Source organism: Sinohyriopsis cumingii, chromosome 12, assembly GCF_028554795.1.
Source record: "Sinohyriopsis cumingii isolate HCF-2022 chromosome 12, ASM2855479v2, whole genome shotgun sequence".
Classification (NCBI taxonomy): domain Eukaryota; kingdom Metazoa; phylum Mollusca; class Bivalvia; order Unionida; family Unionidae; genus Sinohyriopsis; species Sinohyriopsis cumingii.
The window spans coordinates 88,764,256-88,788,320 of NC_142972.1; the positions used below are offsets into that span (position 1 = coordinate 88,764,256).

Consider the following 24,065-nt stretch of genomic DNA (forward strand, 5'->3'; position numbering starts at 1 on the left):
AGCCATACGACTATTGTAATACAAGCCATTCATTGCAAGTCCAACCCTCTCAAGCTACCGGCTATAATAAAGTGCTAAAGTTGTCTATAACATAAAGTGGGAATTACACAGCCTTTACTTCGATTAAAAGAATCAGCACCAAATCCGATCCATGCATCAGTTACCCTTGGGGCAGGCATGTCCACTAGCAGTGTTTAATTTACTGACCTGGATGAGAGGCATGATGAAGGTGTAATTTGGTAGGAAAAGTGGTATCATAGAAACATACTGTACTTCAAAACTTGGTATTTTATTTCATTTTTAGTCATTTGTACTTCGGAATATGACCCTGTAAGTTGTGAAGAAGAGTGAATATGTCCATGTAGGGAGACAGCTATTTTCTGGTATTCAATATACATGTCACCAGCAGTATGGGGATGGTATCAAATGTCTGGGAACATGGTGTAACCATAGCCAGTTCCGGGTACAATACTAAATAGGCTAAAGCAGCTCAATTTTCTGGTGTTCCATATGTTTATGTGCTTGATGTGTGGGTCAAAGCGAATGATGGATCTGTCAAGAATGGATACACCATGTCATCTGGTATATTTGGCATGTCAGCCAATGTATCATTTCAAGTACTACATACTTAACATGAGTGGCTATAATATATGTTTGTCACTTTCACAGTACTCAGAGCAGTAAGGAAAGGCTGTCACCTATAATTCTCAGGCTTATATGCGAGTATATGTCTTGCATGAATACTAGTTGGCATCATTACTAGCTTCAAACATTTACACCTCGACTAATTAATGACATTATACTCATAGGTGATATATCCAATCCCGACAAAACATATAAATAGCAATTGCCAAAAACTAAACTCTCGGTCTTAATTTAAGTTACCGAAACCAACAAAGTCAAGTCTGCCTATATATCTGGCGTATCATTTTGCGGAAAAGTAAAGAAACACTTACCATATTTTTCAAGTATGCAAATAGGTGAATAACTCTGTATCAAGTGTTTCTTTGGTACTCAGGCAAAGCATTTTGTCTGCATTCTAACCCAGTGAAATTGATACAACAGAAGATGGTCACAATGACCGTCATGTTATGTAAGGGTGTAGTATTAATAGAGGTACTTGCATCCTTAAAGGATAATGATTCTAGCCTGAAAAAGTTCCCGCGAATCTCTACTCTGAAAAAGCAAAATTAAAACCATGCCAATTGGTCATGAAATGTAGGTTACAATCACATAACTATGCACTTATATACTTATCTCGATGCATCCTTTCACCAATGATATGATTATATGTACAACCGTACAATAGCTGTAAAACTATGGTCTTACAATGAAGTGCAAAACTGTTACAATACATGAGCTGTGTACTTGCACTTATTAGTTATATCATCACATTTCCTACAAACCGTAGCATATGACTTTATACGAAATATTTTAATTAAAGCTTTATATTGCTGTGACCATTATTGTAGAAGAAATGCTTATATCAGTAGATTTGTTCAATATTTTGGATGTACAATCAACATTATATTTAAATTGTATGAATTGATACGTTGTTTTTGTTTGTTTTGTTTTTGTTTGTCTTGTCTTGTTTTTCATCTTTTATACAACGACCCTTCATTATATCATAATAAAGGGATTGCTGAAAAAGGCCTAAAGTCCAGCAACAAGAGGGACCAAAAAAGCAGGAGCGGTAACTCACATAGACTAGTCGGGAGCGGTAACACGCAGAGACAAATCGATGATTGTAAAGGTGCCAAATCAGTAATTATGCATGGTCTAACCCTAAAGTGGAGCCCACAAAGAACTTATGAAGAGAAGATTAATCAACAGTTTTTCATAGCGACTACAAAACAGTTTATTTTTTCTTGAAATATAAGAGGAACACAGGCGAATGCAGTTAATGAGGCTGGTGGGTGGTTGGGATAGGTGCAATCAAAACCTTTCCAGCTGCACATTTTACAAACATAATTACCTCGCCTCATGAAACATTGAGATCGATGACACTCTGGCATGAGCAATGCAGTTTTCACCCATCTTTGAAAACTGGTCCTGTCGTTTTATCAGAGACATACTTGAAAATGGGACATTTGAGGTATTTGTTGCATGAGAAACTCTGTTCTAACAGCTGATGTCTCCTCAGGAGTAATTTCCAATATTATCAATAAACATGGAAATTATGGAATCACGATCTCTGGGGCAACACAAAAGCTATAAATATGAGCCGAAAACTAAAAGGTTCTAGCTGTGTAACATGAAGGATTATTCTTTAATGCTGGTATAAGTTGTCGTATAATCGATCCTTCTTCAAAGTTACGATTGTAACGCCCTCTTGGCGTCTGCTATATGCTATGAATGACACATTCTCTGTAGAGACTATACTACAGCAATTCCTTCATTCGTTATGAACCCTAAACGTGGCAGAGAAAAACAGCTAACATTTAAAGAAAGGTTATATCAGTGGTGCACAAACTTTTTCACCCAAAGGCCTGATTGCATTTTCTAAGACCACTCGAGAGCAGCAAACACTAATTTCTTTAATATAATTACTGTTCACGGGCAAGAAATCTGTGTTGTTTTAATTTGTCATAAGGGCCGGACAGAACACGTTGGCGGGCAGGAGGAGGCATGTGGCATACGGGTTGTGCACCCCTGGGTTAAACTAATTGACACTCTCTCGCATAATTACTGACACATCATTTTGCACTGATCGAGCTAGATACACGGAAAATTCATTTAGTGCAATACCCTCTTGTAATGCCGAATATAGCGCTGTTGATTTTGCCAATTTTTAAAATCACTATTCTCATTATTATTTCTAAGGGGTAAATCAATTCGAGATCAATGCTGACTGGAGTACTAGTTCATTTTGTTTTTATCTCTCGATTCATTTTATGGAAAAGAATGGATCTTCGTTCCGTATATGTTTGTATTGGCAGTACATGATTCACATGCTGAGTATTGCCTATGCCACATTGGTTGCAATTAATAATCCTTGAAAGTTAATCTGTGTCAAAAAGTCAAATAAAATTTACTCTGAACTACACAGTGCAGACCTAACTCTTACGATCTATATCAAGGTAAGAAATTTTTCAGTGAATATCTCACTGTCTGAAAGTGTCCTATGGAACGTGTTGACTTCAAGGTGAGCAGTTCATGTGCTACAACTATGCCGATGAATGATTATATTTTCACCTGCTCAGACATTGGGAAGAGGAAGATATTGTAGAAGATGAAGGAAGGTGACTTCCTTCCTAATTAACGAAGAAAGACGGGACATGGACCACCTCTTCTGGTGTTCCCTGCTACCGATTTATTATGAACCTGATGGGTAGGAATGCTTTTTAGAACTAAATTATACCAATGTAGATTGTTTACCCGTTTATGCTGCTTAGGATGAGCAGATATGGATCTTTCAAATTCGGGGCATTACTTTGCTGCTTTCGCTGGTCATTCAGGTACCAGTGATGTTGATCATTTCAATGCCGATGGTATACTATAGATTAAAACAACTGAATGACTTCTCCACAGCCAGAGGAAATTATTTATAAACATGTGGCTGTGATCCAGCTAAACTCTTCGATATCAGCAAGGCTGCATTATTCCTTAAGTGAAGCTGATCTGCAAAACTATCATAGATACAGAAAAATATGTCTCAGTGCCATGAACATGTCTTATAGCAATGCAGACAAGACCGCAGGAGACGAAAACATCTCTCTGAACAAAGAGGCTTCCTATAAAGGTCAGAATGCAGAAGTAACTTAACATCACTTCGTCAGTTCCAATGCCTCGGTAGCCTGACGGTGGATATTTCCAGGCAACTGTAGAGAACTCTACTTGGGGTTCTTTCGATTCCATAGTGTAAGATTAAAGGACTGCATTTGGTGCACTAGATATTTGAAGAAGAGGTTTCAGATCAAATTTTCTGCTGTATGGAACCTATACAACTGCAAAGACAGCTCTATCAACATCAGGACGTGCGGGAGCAACATCACATCTCAAATGAGATCTGCCCTAGACATTTTCACCAAACTGCAGCTTCTGAAGATCCTACACGCTTGTGGCATGAATTTGGGATAAGTAGGCATTAAAGCTCCTATATTGCCATGTCAAACTTCCACAGCTAATCCATTTACAACATTCTGAACTAGTTGCTATGGTGAAGAAGACTAAAACCGAATGATGAAAATGAACATTTTCGTCTCGAAGTTTGTTTGTTTCTACTGGAATATACAGTTGATCAACCTGTTTATGCTCTCCAAACTACAAGGAGGGGACGGGTAGGACATTTTGTGTCTCGATTCCCTCTAAACATGGTTAATTGTCCAATCTTTACTCTCGGAAAATGATCTAAATTACTGTCTCGTTCGCTTTTTCTCTCTCTCTCTCTCCATCTCTGTAAATAGCAAATGGCAATTATATATAAGCACCAATGCTCCTGTGTTAATAATAAAGGCAGAGGGTATTATGAAGATCTGTGGCGTGTCTTGTCTAAAAATTCAGGTAGTCATATCAGGACATCCATTGTAGAATAATTTTAGAAATAGCCTCGAACGACTATCCACTGGTTGGTGGGAGTCCCTACTCCGTAGGAATTCAAGACAACAGGGAATGAAATTAGACTATTACGTTATATACACTGCTTGTTCAGAGCAAAAGGCCTTTCCATGTATTGATAAGAAAAACCCATTGCAAACCGATCTCATTCACCTACTCTCTGAAGTTTAGGTCAGTGGACAAAATTAGGTAACCAGTTGCCCAATGAATAAGTTGGTGCTTAGTTCTCAGTTCCACATGTTTTGAGATATGCACTCAGTGCTCCGTAACCAAACACTTTAAATAAAATATAGTATAGCAGCACTTTACAACACACCATGTCATCAGTGCCGAATGCCTGGAGAATAGTTTCTAGTGGTACGTGGCTGATTCTCAGTCCCCAATAATTGATGTGTGCTGTCTGATGACACAATCTTGGTAAATATCACCAGTGACATGAGTTTATGTTCAGTGTCGATAGTATGGATGCTAACTCGCAAGTGCGGTGCATGCGGATGATGACTACCCTTCCTTTGCTTGAATAAGGCGTGATTTGCTATTTGGGGCTGGTGACTTCCCTATGCCAGGACGTGCCATAGATCCCTCTCTCAGTTGCATCAACTTATTAATGCAGGTCACATTCTTGATCGGGACACCACTACCACTTAATCAGAAAACTAACGTACACAGGAAATTGCCATTATGAAACAACGTTTGTACACAAGGGAGTGCAAGGAAAAAAAAAGAACAAGATCAACTCCTATTCCTGGTCCTACACGGCCGTCAAAATTCCACGATGTTTAAAATTACACTGAGCCACAAGTGGCAAACGGGGCAACAGACCATACATACACATACCATGCATACAATACAAGTGGTGTAGTTTCTCCCATCTGGTGTAGTAAAGGCCAAATTTACTCAATGGCGTGGCATTTCCGGATGACAAAAAATAAACACATGGATTACAAAATGAACTAAACAATTAAATGTGTACCAGAGACATTACATTACATTAGTTTCTATTAGGCATAATACACAATATGTCTTCCTCGTTGCTTTGATCACTAATACAAGAGCAGTAACTAAGAGGAAAAGAACATAAGCAATGCAACCAATAAAACAAAAACAATTATTCAATTGATATAAAAATTTCAAAAACTCACATAAATAGATAAAGTGTTGTAGAATGGCCAATATAATCCCACATAGATAAAATGTTCTCCTAAGAGATAAATTTTCAACTGAACTAAATACAAGGGAATGAAGGAATATTAAAAGAAACTGTCAGACATAGACTAAGGTACCTAACTGGTTTTATCCTAGACATTCAGTTACTAATCTTAGAACGAAAAATCCAAGGATAGGAAATTAGTGCTACAAAAAGATAGAGCAATACAAAAGTAGCATGTTATGTATCACCTTTATTAAGATACAGTAACATAAGTAAAATATAAAATGCATAACTTATTTGTATCTTCTCATTAGGCTTAATATGGTTCTTTCCTTGTATGGCTTATCCCAGCCCAGCCTCCTGTCATGCATTGCACATGATATAATGATGTCATGGAAGATATTTTGGGTTAAATATATAACTCGCGTTTGGGACATTAACACATGGTTCAAATTACTTGTCAGTAAGAGCTATGCCAGACTGGCTCTAAGATATTGAGTCACTCACACTCAAGTTTAAATCAAGTAGAGCTAAAGTATGTGCAACATCAGTAATCTAAAATGTAGAGATAGCAAATATGCATTACTGACATTTATTCAAAAACCAGAAAACACAATTTATATTTTGCCTGAAGATGCAAATATTGGTCCCATATTTCGTCTACATGTCGTCTTATCAATCAGCCATCAAGTGAAACTGAATCTGTTGAATGTCAGTCAAATTCAAGTGAGAAAATAATTCCATTATAAATATCAGGATTTCATTCTAGCCTGTGTCCTTGTGCCATTGATCTTGCTCGAAATACATCCATAGCGTCTGTGATACTCATATTAAAGACCCAAATGAAACAAATATATAAAATCAATAAAGTTGACTTTAGGACGGAATATGTACGTCACTGAATAAAGTGTATCCATATGCATAGAAGCATTCGAATGTTCCATTTATTTGACTGAATTACATGTGTTCTTGGTTTCGATACAAACCAAGAACATATCTTCCATTTTATTGGTTGAAATCTTTGACCAAGCTACGAATATTTGTTTTCGATGTTATGTACATGAAGGAACATTTTGTTTTAGGTTTCGAAAATAAACTCTTTATAGATCAAAGATGGATGGTTACATGAGGAAAAGGAAGTGAGATCCAAGAATGGAAACTTCATGAGTAACCCACGGGAGAGTTAATATTGATCATAGGTAAACATACCATGCATCTATTAATTTCTGGAATAAATATTCACTTTCCATGGATATTACACTTTGAATCAGTTACCAAAATGTTCTTGTCAAGTAAATAAATATAACCTTGAATAATTAATACAGTCACTTATGTGGGCAAGGAAATAACATAAAGTGGTCCGATTCTGCAGAAACGAATTTAACTTCTATAATGCAAGATCATTTATTATTTACTTAACATAATAAAGCCATGATATGAGTTCCTGGAATAATGATATGTTTGAATTTCTTGAATGAACAAGAAAAAGCAATACATGTTTGAGATCCCATTTTGTTCATATATAACCCCAAATGTAGAACTACTGTTGAACCATTGTGCTCTACTTGTTCCGTTGCTAGAATAAGCACTGCGAAGCAAAACCCGAATAGCTACATGATAATTACTAGCACGCAAAGAAACTGCAAACACAAAGAATACATTTGTTTTTACTCACCTCTTCCTGAAACCAGAACTTTAGCACCTCAGTTGACATAACCATATGACTGTCGTCATGTTCATGACAGGTAACTTCTACATTCCCTTGAAGGTCGGCAACAGAGATCAGGCAATTTATGCTGTATCCATCAGATTTAGGGCATCGTATACACAATTCAAATCGCAGATTCTGTTGCAGGCATCCAATAATATTATCGAGAGTTACTGTGATGAAATTTTTCACCTCAGAGCACATATTGTACAATGGAGTCTTCTTAGCAGTACCAAATCCTGTGATTCGTACAAATATGACATGATCTCTGAAGAACACTGTCAGTCTGTAATGACTGTCAAGAACAAATACACCACAGCCACAGAAGATCATATGTTCTGAATTCTTCGTCGTGGCAATAGGCCAGTGAGCCACACAGGCTGCAAGAAGGCGATGAAAGACTGGAGGTGGCAAAAAATTATCTTTGAAGGTGAAACAGAGGACTGATGAGATCACCCTTTCCGGGTGTGGTTTTGGGTCAATAATCTCTTTTGGTGTTGTTGTTTTAAGCATACATGGGGCGAGGAAGTAATTTCCCACCTAAAATATAAAAAATGAAAACATTCTTAGGATTTGTAGTTGTAACAAGGGTTCATTTATATCAGAGCTAATTTAATACTTCACTACAGCACTTGGAAACACGATTTTTGAACCTTAGAGCCAAATAATCTGGCCTGTTTAAAAAATCGCGAATTTCAATCATTTGTAAAAATAAAAAGATATGCACGAGAGAGACAGAAACAGAGAAAAAAAGAAAAGGGATATATACTAGTATCCTCTGGTGGTGTGTAACAAAGACAATTAAAATCTACAGCGGGTTGAAAATCCAGCAGCCTATAAATTAATTAATTGACTAAGAATAATTATGATAATGTCATATTCAGTAATTTAAATAGTTGTGTCGTGGTCTATTAGGAAGTTGGCATACGCAAAGACACTCGATGCCGCATGTCAACTTGTTTGAAATTAACTAAGTTAACGCGGTGAGTGTTGAAGAGCAAATTGTATTACACATCATTCTTTTGCTAATACTTATAGGCGAATACCATATTAATATTAGGCGTTCTGGATTGAACGACATTTTGCATTAGTTTAGTTCCAGTTGATCATGATGAGACTGTCAAATACGTTACAACTTTTTTATCATAGATGTACGTTTACCCTTAGAACACGTTGAACCAGCAGCAGACAAAGACTTTACATTGCATCTTGACAGAATGCAAACTAACTTTGTATGTTTCCAATGCCAAATGTATCGTTTTAAAATGAATGCTAATTGCCATCGTAAAGTTTTAATTGTCTGTAGGGTACCCAGCACCAAAAATAGATGTGGATGATTGTGCACGAAAGAAAAGTAACTTCGGTGTGTGTTTGTTTCTGATTAAAAGGGCACCAGCTTGTACAAATGAGTACAGATTTGGGACTTATGAAACGACAGTGAAACGTTGCTGATGAAAACAAGGTATTGCTATATTAACTATAGGAAGAGATTCAAGAAATTCATGTCCCCAAATTTCCATTAGAAATATAATGTTCTGTTTAGGAATGTGCAGGATACAAATGGTGAATTGGTAAATGAGAATGAATGAAAGGAAATACACTAACGAAGATAAATAAAATATTGACAATCAAACGAAGGGGAGGTCCAATCAGTAAAACGATGCAGACATAATTTGCTTCACATACAGTATAGCTCTATCTCTATTTAATAGACTGAGATATACACATTTACATTACAAGACAAGTTTACTGCTGTTTATAACAAATAAATGAGTAGAAAAAGCACTGAACAAACTGCTGAGTTCACTGAATTTCGAACGTCCTGCTTAGATCCTGAGCAATATGTGGACCATATCGACGAGAATGGTAAGTGTGCGATTGAAGACCCATAGCCGAGCTTTGATAATAAACGTCTGTGTTTCTGTTTACTCTCTATTGTTGAACCACTGGTGTGAATCACTGGTAACAAATATCACATCTCACCCATCCAAAAAACCTAATTTACTGGGGCAAACAACAGCGCTTAACAAACCATGTTATTAAGTTTAGATGATAAAGATTCCAGGTGTGCCTATCCATCCATCCATCCATCCATCCATCCCATCCATCCATCCATCCACCCATCTTTATATATATATCTATCTATCTACCTTTCCAATGGCAATATAAGACACAATGCAAACGTAGGAAAATTAATTTCAATTTTCGGATCCATTTGAAGCCACCCATAATAGTACCTTTAAATAATTAATGGAACTATTGAAATGCATCAGCAATTGCCGTACACACATCATGCGATTATTATTTTTTGAAACCACATTCATCCATACCATTCGCAACTGTAACAATTTGTATGAGATAGAGAGTAAGTCAACTGTGAAATCCACCTTTGGCATAAATGAGTGATACACACATATATAGCAATATTTACTATGTTTGGACTCCTAATTATAAACTTGGGGACGCAAGGACTGCCAACTCCTTGAAAGCGATGTTATGTCACGTGACTCGTAAATACAATATATATTGATTTACAAGTCTGATATAACACATTGCTGCAAGCATGCCTAAAACCACCATACTGTTGTACGATCACACACAGATAGATTAGGCATGATGAACTCTGCAGATGATCCAAGTCTTAATCGTTATTTGAACATGGAAACATGCTGAAAAAGCAAATATGATAATTCTAGAAAGAGATGAGTCTCATAAGACTTGACTAAATGCTTTTTAGGTGCGAAATAGTCTCTTTAGATCAAGTTTATGGGATCAAACATGATGTGCACTGTTAAGGGTCTATACAAAAATCTTACTATGTGTTGGTATAAAACAGACAATCCTGTACAGTCTATATTTATTTTAAGGCAATTGCAAGAATGTAGTACCATGAATTCAGTATCATCAGTCGAAAAAACGAAATAAGCAGTAGAGTTCATTAAGGTTTTTCATATATAGAAGATTGAATGAAATATGAAAGCCGATAGGAGCAACGAGAGCTTAATATGAAACGAAACCTGACGCAATTCACGGGTAGACACATCATTCATAGAGAATGCCTCGCAAAATGTAAACGAATTTGATGATCACAGCTCTGTAGGAAGAGCTGACAAATTCCATAAATGCTGAAAGACTTTTCACCCTACCAAAGAATCACCAAGGAGAGAATATGAATGATAAAATGTGCGTGGAATTCCCGCTTAAAAGAACTCTGAATGATTACGTCCGAGATGAAAACACTGATGCACCAAACACTAATATAATCTGAATGATCACACCGAGTAATGGTTAAATATTTTCACCTGAGGTTCTGATATAATTACGTAAAAGCGGAGATTGTTCATGACAGCGATTTAAATAACCGGTACTTGATCCCCTTAAAGTGGCAACGCTTATCCGGAACGAATAGTAACTGAACTGAGATCCGGATAGGCTAACGCAAGTAACATCTAGATACTCTGTCCTGGAAAGTTACTTAAAACTATGAAATATAAATGGGTCAACGTCTGGCTGGAAACGACACACCATTTGTTCGTTAGCATAAAATGTATATAGCTTTTAATGACCAAAAAGAGTTATCAATTTTAAATTTTAATTTCTAGACAAAACGCCATTCCAGATTGTATTTTGTCTGCAGATACAGCGCATGCCATTGAGTGAGAAACACTTGTATTTGATAGCATACCAATGGCCCATTGAAAACTGGAATCACTAGAAACGCTGTATAGCTCAAGCATATATTCGATAGTCTGAATCACTGAAGATTGGAAATGTGTTGTTTATTTCATGGTAAACACATCCAAACTTTGTGCAAATGTGGTGACAGTGGCTGATAATTTTGCCAACTTGATAGTTGCCATGTCCGCCACTTTTAGGTCAAGTGCAGGATCAGCTGTTACAAGGTCATGTCATAATGAGACTATAGTCATGGATGACTTGTCTGGCGATGGACCATTATTTGTGTACAGTTCAAGTGGATGCCTTCTCCAATATAAATTGGCACTCTAATGAGTGCCTGCCATAAACATCTGATGTACACATGTCACTCTGACTACTTCAAGAAATGATTATTGAACATAAACGATGCAAGTGACAGCTGGAATTGTTTCGAATATTGGGATCGTAATGTATATAATCCCGTCAATATTATTCAAGGTATTGTATTCCTGGCGTGGTGGTGTGTGGGTTCCCTTTTATTGTGTATCAATTACTCTCAAATAATGCCATTGCCAAGAATGAAAATATTTTAATATACTCTGTGACATAAAGACGGCCATAACAAATTGTACAACCCCGAGAGATGTTATTCCTAATGTTTGGCTATATATTCTTTCCTCCTTGCTTTTCTTGCTGTTATTGCGGCTTTTCGTAACCAATATTCGGTCACTGCTCACATCATTCTCAATTTTTATACACTTGACCAAACGTTAAACAGACGTTTGGTGTGCTTTCCTATGAATAGTAAAGAAAATATTTGTTTCAATATCATTTATTTTCATAGGCAAGTGAACACTTTAAAATAATGTGCGATAGCATGAGATTGCTGCCCAGCAATCTGGAACAAAAATCTAATAAACAACGATATTCAGCAATGTGCCAGGATTTGTGCAAAGTTTGACAATGTAACTCACCAATTAATTGAAAAGGAAATCTTTTGGTTTATCTCTCTTTCGGTACGAGACAGAAATGTTTTGAATCCTGATGTTTAAAATAGTATGTTACCAACTCATCTGTACAAAAGGAGTTATCTGCTCTTGAAAGGTATGAAATGTTATATCAGATTAATGGATGGCATACCACATTAAATGTCAGCTTAAAAATGATAACGGTATATATGAGAGGTCAAAAACAGAGGGGACACGTATAAATATGTAATGATCATAAGACCACTATTTCAACTTATGAGTAAATTTGAATAATAAGATGTGGAAACAGCAGCGAGTGTGAACTGAGAAAGTGTGTTTATGTGATAGTGCTTGTCATCTGCTGAGAGTGCCGGATGAAAAAAGAACATTTTTAGACATATTATGGAATTATTAAAAAAGAATAACACAAAACAAAAAATGAGAACCGATCAACTTTGCCTGCATATTAGACTTTAAAGAAACACTTTGCTTTTCAAATAAGTGGTGCACGGAACAAACAAACTCACGTTTAATATATTTGAACAAGAATTTTATATTTCAAAATACTTAAAATACAAGAGGATATGTCATACTTAGTTGTTCTATTTTCTGTTTTTTTTATTGCACATTGTGCAATCATGTGTTGATATCAACTGCAAATGACTCTTCCGTGGTTCTTCACTGCATATTGAATCACGGAAAATCAACTCAGCTATGTTGTTACCAATAAACCGTTACGTGTCAAATCTGGCTTGAATCGAGCAGGAAATAATGGGTTAAATGTGCAGAAATAAAGTGATTCTTGTTTAACAAACTACGAATGAACTGGTGCAAAATGGCCAAGGAAGGAATCTCTGGGCATTCTTTTTTTTACAACAACAAGGTGCAATGCAACATCTCTTTAATTTGGGAGCAATTAGACATCATTTGGTATTGTATGGTGAAACAGTCGTGTCAATATGACCATCGATACAGGAGAAGGACTTTATGATAGATCAGGATAATATTAATTTAAGCACACAAGAAGTAATTTAGTGAAAAATCATATGTCAACATGGATATCCATCCACACATAACAATTGCAAGATTTTCCAAATGGACTAGCACTATCTTCATTTAGAAGAAACTAAGTAATCTTGATATCTTTTGCAAACATCAAATGTTGATAGAACTTTATGTTTAGGAGCACTGCTAATGACAATATTTTCAATGCAGTATTTATGGTGAACATAACTGATTTCCGATCGGCACTATTTAAAATGACATCCAAAATAGATAGCACAAGCAATTTTGATGAAACGACACTTCTATAATTCATTCCATCAAATAAGAAGAGTGTCAACAAGATCTTTAGGAAGTCCGCTGTGGTGGCCAATACATTTTTCTAATTTCCGACATCTCTTTTGGGACGATATATAGATAATCATTGGTATTCTTGTAAAAAGCCCTTATTAATTTATGATAATAAGACCATCAAGCTAGCCGCTACGATGGTCATATTAAAAATCAGATAGACATTATTTAGGAGCAACAAAATTTGATAAGACTTCTATAAACGTCAATCCCATATTTTTGACAAAAATAGTAATATGAACATGTTTAAAATCGCCATATTGGATGTTTCAGTAATACCAGTTTCATTTAAAGACAACCTTAGCAATGGAAGAAATCTGCTGGTAAAACTTTAGGTTGAAGTGTCTTTTAATTCAACAGAAGTGACTTTTGGCTACCATAATGGCCAAATTGGATCGACGTGTAATTTTTATCAAACTCAATGACTAGGAGAAGTAGAAATAATTCATTTAGACTAAATGATTTCTCATCAGTAGTTACATATTTACACTTATATATCACAATATATATCGGCACTATGGAATTCACATTTGCAGAGTTGTATTAAGCACATTTTGAAATATAATTTAGATACTTTAATCTAATAATGAATCCCTCATAGTGCAAAAGGAAAGTATTGGTAATTGAACATAATTCGAATTTCAGTTTTAACCAAGTGAAAGTGATGTGACTTTGCAAACTAATAAATGTCTTGTGAAAAAGAAAGTAATATAAAGAAGCACAACAAACAAGTTTTGCAAAATATAAAAACGACTTAATTATCAAAGCTAGAACATTAAAAAAATTAAGACAAGAGTGCAGTATTATGAACTCATTCCAAAATAATTCTAAAAATATTTCATTCTAGTTGAACAGAATTGAATTCTCCGAATAAATTCCAGATCATATCAGTCCCAAAATAATAGAATATTCCAATGAGCACTTTGTAATTGCATATTGTAATCGAAGAAAATGTTCCTCTTAAATAATATCGGAACACGACATTAGATACGTCTGCAGACTTGATGTTAAAAAAAAGAGAATATAAAAAAAGAATGAAATAATGATCCAATCTAATCCAAGACACCTATGGGTGAAGACGCATTTTGTTCCTATAAGCTACATTTTGCAAACATCGTAAAAGAACACACATATCCTAACAAATCCAACGGAAATTGATTTAATTCTTCTAAGAACCCACCTAATCGAAATATCAAATGGGAAGTCACCGCAACGTCAAATTAAGTGGGTATTTACCAGCAAGAGAGTCAACAAAGTTCAATAGTTTCTCAATTATCGGCAACACTAAAATACTTTAACATGAATATATAATAGTCGATGAGGGACTATACAGAGGCCAACGTTATAGGTTTCTCTCAGGAAAATCATTTTGCTGTTTTTATAATGCATGCACTCAAAAGTATGTATGTATGTATGTATGTATGTATGTATGTATGTATGTATGTATGTATGTATGCATGCATGCATGCATGCATGCCTGCCTGCCTGCCTGCCTGCCTGTATGTATGTATGTATGTATGTATGTATGTATATATGTATGTATGTATGTATACAGATATGCCGGCATGCATGAGTGTATGTATGTATATTAAAACCTCAGCTTGTATGTTTCTAACAAAATAATGTACAAGTATTTCTCATTATTCAGCACGAGACAAGAAATCTTCAACATCATTTGTTTCCAACAAAAACAAGGAATCAGATCTATGCGATCACTACTGTCGAAAAGAACTGACTCAAGATTTCAACTTTAACTCTAGAGATTTTCATTTTTACTCATAATATTTTGGGGTCAGGGGTCAACTGACTCTTCGAATTTGAAATCTTTTGATAACCCTGATCATATAAATATAATAGGCAGCAAAGAAATTAAGGTAATTACCCACAAATGTCTTCTTTTGAAAACAATTATTTTATAGAACATCCAATAATTTAGACATAAATAAAAGGTGTACCGTATATTTAATATTTGCAATACATCACATATTTCACTTAATAAATATTATTGTTTAATACCAGTAATATATATTAAACATGAAATTATTATGTACATAAAATAGGTATAAGTCACACAATGACAGAAACACATGTACAGGTGTACACGACATATATGTATGTATGTATGTATGTATGTATGTATGTATGTATGTATGTATGTATGTATGTATGTATCTATGTATGTATGTATGTACGTACGTACGTACGAATGTATGTATGTATGTATATACGTATGTATCTATGTGTACAAGGTTTATAGGTACCTTGACAAGAATACTGATCATATAAGTGCTATATAAATTTAAATTCTCTAAAGTTTACAAAATTAACAACAGGAATATTATCTCTTTTATGTAAAAGTGAAAATGAAGTTCTGAAAGATGAAAAGCAAAGATGCTAAAATTCTCAAGAATTCTTTAGAAAATCTATATCAATTATACCAATACCTATACCAATGTTACCTAGGAATAATAAGGTAGATTATTAAAATAGTTTCTTTTCAAATGTAAAATATTGCAATAAAAAATACAGAATTGTATGAAACAGCTTTTGTCAAGCAAGTATATGAGACTGTCAGAAATACAACATGAATTTGATTAATGTAAGAATGTATAGATAGATGAAGATACACAAGTGACACGGAAATACAAATACGTCAATGGATGCAGTCTCTCTCTCTCTCTTAATATTTGTCACTGCACTGTACAACCATATATTATTTCGCCAAAATCTTTATTGTCATATACTTGTATCATGTGCTTGAGTAACTCACGAAAATATTAAAATGTTTGAATATATCGTTAACATAAAATGAGCTGCGTTATAACATGTCGTTTCCGCTCTTCCACTCCGTTAATTTTATCTTTTCTGATTTCTAATAAAAATACCATGGTTTTCTGAATCTGTTTAGTTTTTGAATTAATAAATCATTCATTAAATTAAATTGACAGCAATTTCATTAAATTGTAATATATGTATCTACATAATTTAGTCTCCTTTCTTATTAATACATCCTGAAAATAAATTAACCTTTCTTTGACAGAAGTGTGACTTAGCATTGAAAGTACTTTATTCTAGTGACTGTTAAACACGTTACACTGCAACTGACACTGCAAGATTGTTTTCTTTAAAATGTATATTATTGCAATATTAGGGTTGTATTGGGTTTAGCTAATCTGGTCATTGCCAGCGTCGTCATACTCGTTGATAGACATCCACTACAAATTTAACATATATTTCCATTGTTTCACTTTTTTATTACATAAATCGCTTTCGGGTACGGTGGGGACATAAAGTCGAAATTTATTAGGACATTTGATAAATTTGCGACAAAGCTCCTAATCCAGAGATCAAAGTGCAACACATTGTTTTGACTAGGAATGCGTTAATATCTCCCCCACATTGTCTGTTGAAAGGATTATGAGGGTCATTAACTGTATAGAGAGCTTCCAGTAAATGCTTCCATCAGTGTTATGAGCGAGAAAAAGAAACATAAACCAAACAAAATACAGGACAGAAGCTGATTTCAAAATGTTTGACTTGGGATAATATATAGCATTGCGTGATTGATTTGAATTCATTTCTATATAAAAATTTGCAACTATTTTGTTTTATGTGTTTTGGATAAATGAGCCTAGAACATTCGTATAAACTAACCTTGTCCCCAATGAATGACATTGGTGTGGCAATGATGTTTAATCGTTCCATTATCTGTAATATGTGATCTCTGTGTGCATGAAGTTCTGGATATTTCTCCTTTGTCCAGACAGCATCTGTGAAAGAACATAAGCTGAGTTTGCTTCTTTTAGAGACGTCCTTATATAAAATAGTTTGAGATCCCTTGCAAACATTTTTGAAAAACTAGAAAGAGATTTATTCTTACGCTTTGTCAGTGTCATTGCTACATTTAATTTCATGATACTACAATACTTGTTTAATAAAGTCCTTTATGTTTATATTATAAAGCTGGCAATGATGCTGAATGCAATGACATAAATAACTTTGCATCTCTAAGTGATATGACTTGTTCCTTAAACATTCGTTTTCCTACCGACGGTAACCAAATCATAGATTTTAAGCAACTCCAGTAACAAACTGAAGATATTCAAGTTCCAGCAACATAACAATCAGTGTAGCAGGATACAAATATCAAAGTATAATTACGCGTTTTCTGCTACCGAGTCAGGTATACATTATTGAATACATGAGTCTCTCAAAACAGTTGTCTTTAAAAATTCGATTTTTAACAAATACGTTGATATTTTGGTTTCGTTCTCACAAACCTCGAGTTACATAAAAATGAATATGTTTAATATGCTGGATAGTTTGTTTGGTCTGCTATTGACAAAACCGTTATCATGTTATCTTACTATGATTACCTGCATTTTCAAAGTCATTATTCTTGACCCCCTATGTCCTATAACTTCGGTTTCACTGTTTTGTCGTAAATGTCTGTGTATGAATCTTTTTATTGGTATTTTATTTAATGAATATTTTGCCATTGCTCTGACACGATACGTTTTTGTCTCTAAAATGGCAATAGCGGTAAGTATTGAATGTAAATTGAGCCAAACGTCGTTATCACCCATTATGCCCGCTAGAGCACTGTACTAAAACCATGCTTCAAAATTCTCTTTTATAGATATTTACATGTATTACACTGTTCCTACTGGAAAACATGTTTAGGACTAATCTATATTCTTTCTATAATACTTACTTTGGCATAATACGTTCAAGGAAGTATATATTACCTTCAAAAAGTTAGCCGCGGCTTCTTAGGACTTGTGTTTGCAAAATAAATGGTAAAATAACTGTATGTTTGTTGCGGCTGAATTAAGGCAATACGCATTTCCATGCCAAGAGAGTATATGGCATCAAGATTATGTAAATCAACAGTAAGTGCTAGAGTGGAAATGCACGCGTTATCATTGAACTGTTGGAAGAGCGAGTAAGCGTATGATCATAAGTATTATCGAATTAACATATTTTACTCCAAACTTTGGTTATATCTAAATACATTGACTAAATATAGTATTCGAAAAAATAGATAAGAGTTGGAGGGAGATACATTCCCCTGCTCAGGTGTTTGTCGGACTTCCTGTCTTCTAACCTACATGAAACATTTTAAAGACTCAAGTGACATATGGGTTTTGGATAACCATTGGTCCTTGAATGTGACATATATATATATATATATATATATATATATATATATATATATATATATATATATATATATATATATATATATATATATATATATATATATATATATATATACTCTTACATATGCATATACAAGCATACACACATGTACACATTCACACACATATATATATGTATGTATATATGCATGTGCACATACACATACACTTATATATATATATATATATATATATATATATATATATATATATATATATATATATATATATATATATACATATATATATATATATATATAAGACAATTTGAGGACTTTTGCGACAACACTTTGTAAAGATTTCGTTTCTTACGAAATTATAAATCTACTCGGTGTGGCCTTTTGTTAGGAGATGTTGTTGTATTGCATGCCTTGCATTGTCTTGTAGGCAATTGATTGCCATCACTGACATGATTCTTTCCCATACAATATCATCTATAAACGGCAAACTGTCTACCCTGGTACCATGAGGTGTCTCAAGTAATATATCGCCTTCATTATTGAATAGGTCATTCCAGTTATTCCACCTCTGAAGTGACAATCACACTTTCAAAGAAAACATTTTTACTCTGCAAGTAGCATTTCGCAACCTAAAATAAGATGTTTCGCTATGTAATCAGTCTCCTCTCCACAGAGCTTACATATCGTAGCTTTACCAATAGGCATGACATAAGTTTCAATATTTCAGAGAGAGGTCATAGCATCGAAAGAAATTTGCAACCAAGGAACCTCATTCAACTTGGTTTTAAATACAAACGAATGCTTCTGAAGTGACTTAAGTTGTCCCTAATTCCATATTTGCTCTCTAGGTAGTTTCTTATTCATTTGTAATAACATCTCTAGTTTGCCGATTCCAAACACATTTGCTTTCTGGGTGTACTCTTACTGCGTAGTCTTAAAGAACGGTTCCCAGTTTCTTAGTTATTCTGTCAAGGTATGGGTTAAGACACATCGGTTTTCAAGGTTTGTCAGATACTGACATAAACACGGAGTGGATATCTTTTTCAGATAAAAGACCACCTGTCCCTGTACAGTAGGTTCAAAAAGAATAATTTTCTCTTAACTATGCATGCTGTCTTTGAAAAAATTTCTAAAACACTGCACATTTCCTCTGTAGGGAATATTTATATAAAGCTTGCGTACTTCTCCTGCTTACCTCTGATATAATTCTGACACAACTATGGATCGTCCTGCAATAACTTTTGTGTTCGTTGTGTACAAGCATATTCCTTTTCAAGAATACTTTCTGCATGTTTGGAAATGTAATATTTTCACCACATCAGAACCGATGGTAGATTCAATTTTGCTATGAAAGTTTCAGATGTTCAGTGAGGACATTTCGAAATGTAGCAGGTCAAAAAGCGGTTTGTTTTATCATATCCCCATTTCGTGATGGCATTGTTATATGGATCATAGACTAGTAGTCATTGATTGTAATCATTGCTATTTTATCGAAAATCACAGAGACAAATTTCTTTTTGAATGCCAGAAAAATTGGAGAGTGGTGTAGCTGTTAAAACTATTGCCAAGATCGTGCTTAATCCAACATGGTTTATCTTGCAAACGTAATTCTTTCCATAATTGTCTGAATAAATGTTTAGTATGGGGTCTTGTTTGATATGGACCAGGCATGATATGCTTATCATTTATGAGTTGTTTGAGGTGAAGAAGATACACAATTTCCCTGAGGATCATTGCCGCTTGATCAAAGAAATTTTTGATCAACGCTTTTGTTTTCACTTGATTTGTGTGTGATTTGGATTATTAAAATAGCTTTAAATCTTTTCAGTCATATCGCTAGGATGTCTGCAGTGTGGCAATTTATAGTGATGCTTATAACTGGGGCATCATGTCGCAGACATGTAGCATGATGTACACCAAGTCACATTATCCTGACACCAGGCTGACCAATCCTAACACTAACCTCTTAATGCTGAGCGACTAGCAAAGTAGCTGTTAGTACCACTTTTATAAGTCTTTGGTATGACGCTGCCAGGGCTTCGAACCCGCGATCTCCCTCATCCGAGGCGAAAGCTCTAGCCACTAGACAACCGGAGTGGTCTTTTTTACTTTAGAGACTAGTAAATATAACAATGCACTTATGCATGGTCATAGTAACGAACTTAAGTTAGAGTATGTGTATGTATCGAAACCGCCCTTCTTTTGTAAAATGGCTTTCATATGTGAAACATTCAAAATAATGGACATAAGCTTAGTCTTCCGCTTTGTTTCAATGAATTTCACAAGATGTCTCTCCAGCAAGTACATAATTGACTGGAATTTACTAAGGTGAATAAATCATTACATGCAATTTGTGTTGACAGTGGGGTGTGGTACGAGGTGAAATTCAACGTGGTGTTGTTGATGATGAACCCACTTGAGATAAATGACAACAGTATAGTAGTTAGAAATAACTGAGCTGACCGTTCCATTTACCATATAGAATATCATGGAAAATTTCATACAATGGTTTTCAGCTTTGACTACTCCTGAAAGCTTGAAACTACCATAGTTTCCTGAATGGAGGGGTAGAAGATGGGCATCTAAGCCAGTCATGCCATCTCATAGAGGGATTAAAAAGCTATTTCAATACTGATGGCAATTAATTTAGATCCATTAAATGGTGGGTAAAATATGTTCTCCATTTACAAGAAGTTAAATAGAACATTGATGACCAAAATGAGAGAAGAATCCTACTTTGACCATCCCCGTCACATACGAAACTAAGATTGGGGATGGAAATGGACTAAAGTGCTATGATGTATTAATCAGACACTAAGATTGGCAATAAACATGTACCAAATGATCTATTGATTTTTCTGCGACAGCACAACAGAGGAGGTTACTTATCCCAAGCGAAGATTAAGAGTATGGGTGACTCTAGATGAACACTAATATAAGTGTGTTGGCTTTTTTGTGCGTATGTGTGCGTGTGTGTGTGCGTGACTTGGATTTTTAAAATAGCCTTATAAAACATTCCTCATATCGCTACGATGTCTGCAGTGTGGCAGTGTACAGTGATGCGTGGTTTTCATTGCATATATTGTATTACTTAGATAAAACATGCAGTTTAAATAATATATACGCATGTATACAGATCAGCTTTGACCGTCTTACTTCCTGTCTCTTCACCCTTTATATTAGTGTAACTAGGCAGTTGAGATAACACAGGTTGCTGCACAAGTGCATAATTACCTGTGTTACAAAGCTACAAAGTAAGAAGATAAGATTTTAAAGAGATTCGAGCATGCAAACCTATCAGTTCTTGAGTAAGTATTCCCTTGTGTTTGAAAAGAAACCACTTGCTGATGATGGCAGGATTTTTTCTTATAAACATCTCTGATGTAATGAGGGACTTGAAGGCATCAACCAACCACTGTGGATCCAGCACAATTTTTTCTCTCAAACCCTCAACACTGAAAGGTATACAGTTGTATTACTTAGAAGAAAGCTATAACAGTCATTATCATGTTACAAATAATAGCAAAAGTGTTATGTGTCCCGTGCATTGAATGCCTTTCACCCATTTTAGACTTACCATGGCCATGAAAAAGTGTATATCATTTGTTCTTGCTCTAAATGTAATTCATGCACAAAATAGGGCAAAGTATCATTCTCAAGAACTGGTTTTATTGGGCAGAACTCATTTTCCATTACATCCCAGTGACCTTCACCAGACTTGTTTTCATCCTAAATTTAGCTGGCATTTTCCTTAAGCGCAAACATTCATCAAATGCTAATCAGTTTGAATTTTTAGCGGATTTTGCAACATTGAGAAGAAAGAATGAAGGATGTGTTCATGTTGATGTATCTCAGGTATTTATCGTTATTGCAAGGTTAGATACAATATTGGCAAGATCATTTGTCATAATTCTGGTGGCGCAGGAGAGGGCGGTGAACAAATGTTAGAAAAATGACACACTTTTTACTTAAAGGTTTGGATTGACAATATGTGCATGTCCGTGTAAAATAAAATTTCGTTCATCATAAATGATCACACATATAAAGAAGGCTTCAATTCATTTCTTTTATTACATTCACTTGAAATGACACAGGAAAAGTTAATGCACCCTTTGCTTTGAGATTCTCACACCAATAGAAAAAATCAGTTTCTCACCTGAAGTAGATTAACGATCCTGTCTCATGTTGGAATCGAAGGAACATATCCAACTCCTCTGTGTTCTCTATCCTGATAGATCCTGACCTATTTATTTCTTCCAGCAGACTGAGGTTTGCAACCTAATATGACAAGACATGTCATGTTAGAATTTTATTAGTAAGATAATACAGTCCATCCTATTCAAAGATGTATTAAAATATGAAGACAACATTTAATTATAATGTTTATATTGTTCAAAACTGATTGTAAATATTTAAAATGAAAAACGTTTAAATTAACTTTCTACATTGAACTACATTAACAGACAATTAAAAAATATATACTTTTATTTTAAATCTGTCTGTTAAAATTAAGTTGCTTGTGCGCGAATTGTTTCCTGATAACTCTACCTTTGCTCCGGAAGCTTTTAATGTTGTGATTGCGTGTTCTAATGGGAGCCATCGGGCAGGTTTTTCTTCTCCCCAGTAGCTTGCCTTGGATGCGAGTTCATAAATCCTTCTTTTCAAATCATCGAGCTTGGGGTCACACTTGGTGTTATCAATGGCAAAATCATCAATCACATGGAATATAAATGGTTTGTCTCTCAGCATGTACCGGAGTTTAACGAAATAATCATCAATAATATTTTGTCGAAATTTCTGTAAAAAAGAAAAGATTGAAAAATTATTTACAGTGCATATATTTTCTATAAATGCTAAATGTATCATGACTTTTACGTATATGTCATTCACATGCTCATTTTGTCCAATTAGCTCACTGCTTGCATCCCCCGACATATATTCAGGTTGGATGGTATTGCGTGGGATGAATGTTTGTCTTTGCAAACTGTTACAATGGAAGCAATAATAAAGTCATTGTTCTCTTTCTTGTATTATAATAATACCATATTTTTCAACATATTATAACCCTTATATTTTTTTAATATTTCCATGATTAACATAATATTGCTTTTATAAGATATCAAAATATGTAATAATTATCTGGCCCTATATCAAGTTGTTGCCATCCATTCATATTTGACCTTTAAGAATTTTTGATATATTCTTTTGAATGTATGGAGGCAGATGCTAGATTAAATTCTTTTTGAATGCACTTAATGACTTGGTAGTGAGATTACATAAGTGCTGATGATGGTAGAAACACTTATAGATTCTGGGAGCAAAGAAAAAAGCGAAGAAGGTGGGGCTCACTGATAGCAGTTTGTGTATTGAACAGCATGCACAAGTTCGATTTTTTTAAAAACATGGGAAAAAACATCTTTTTCGCCAGTATTCTATGTTTCCTCTATTGGATTTCAAAGAGTAATTTCAGCTATATGTGAGAAAGAGTTAATTGTCTTATAATAAAATTGT

The 24,065-nt window shown here is 34.7% G+C and overlaps 1 protein-coding gene across 1 annotated transcript in view; it reads right to left on the reverse strand.

The window, feature by feature from the left end:
* Nucleotides 1–24,065, reverse strand: part of LOC149786934 (uncharacterized) — a 93,610-nt gene that overhangs the window by 49,405 nt on the left and 20,140 nt on the right. Inside the window, exons 5-9 of the mRNA XM_089975999.1 lie at nt 23,103–23,351; nt 22,711–22,832; nt 21,849–22,009; nt 17,048–17,163; nt 7,383–7,955 (exon numbers count right to left, since the gene is read on the reverse strand). Coding sequence (XP_089832125.1) covers nt 7,383–7,955; nt 17,048–17,163; nt 21,849–22,009; nt 22,711–22,832; nt 23,103–23,351 — 1,221 coding nt within the window. The remainder of the gene's footprint in view (nt 1–7,382; nt 7,956–17,047; nt 17,164–21,848; nt 22,010–22,710; nt 22,833–23,102; nt 23,352–24,065) is intronic.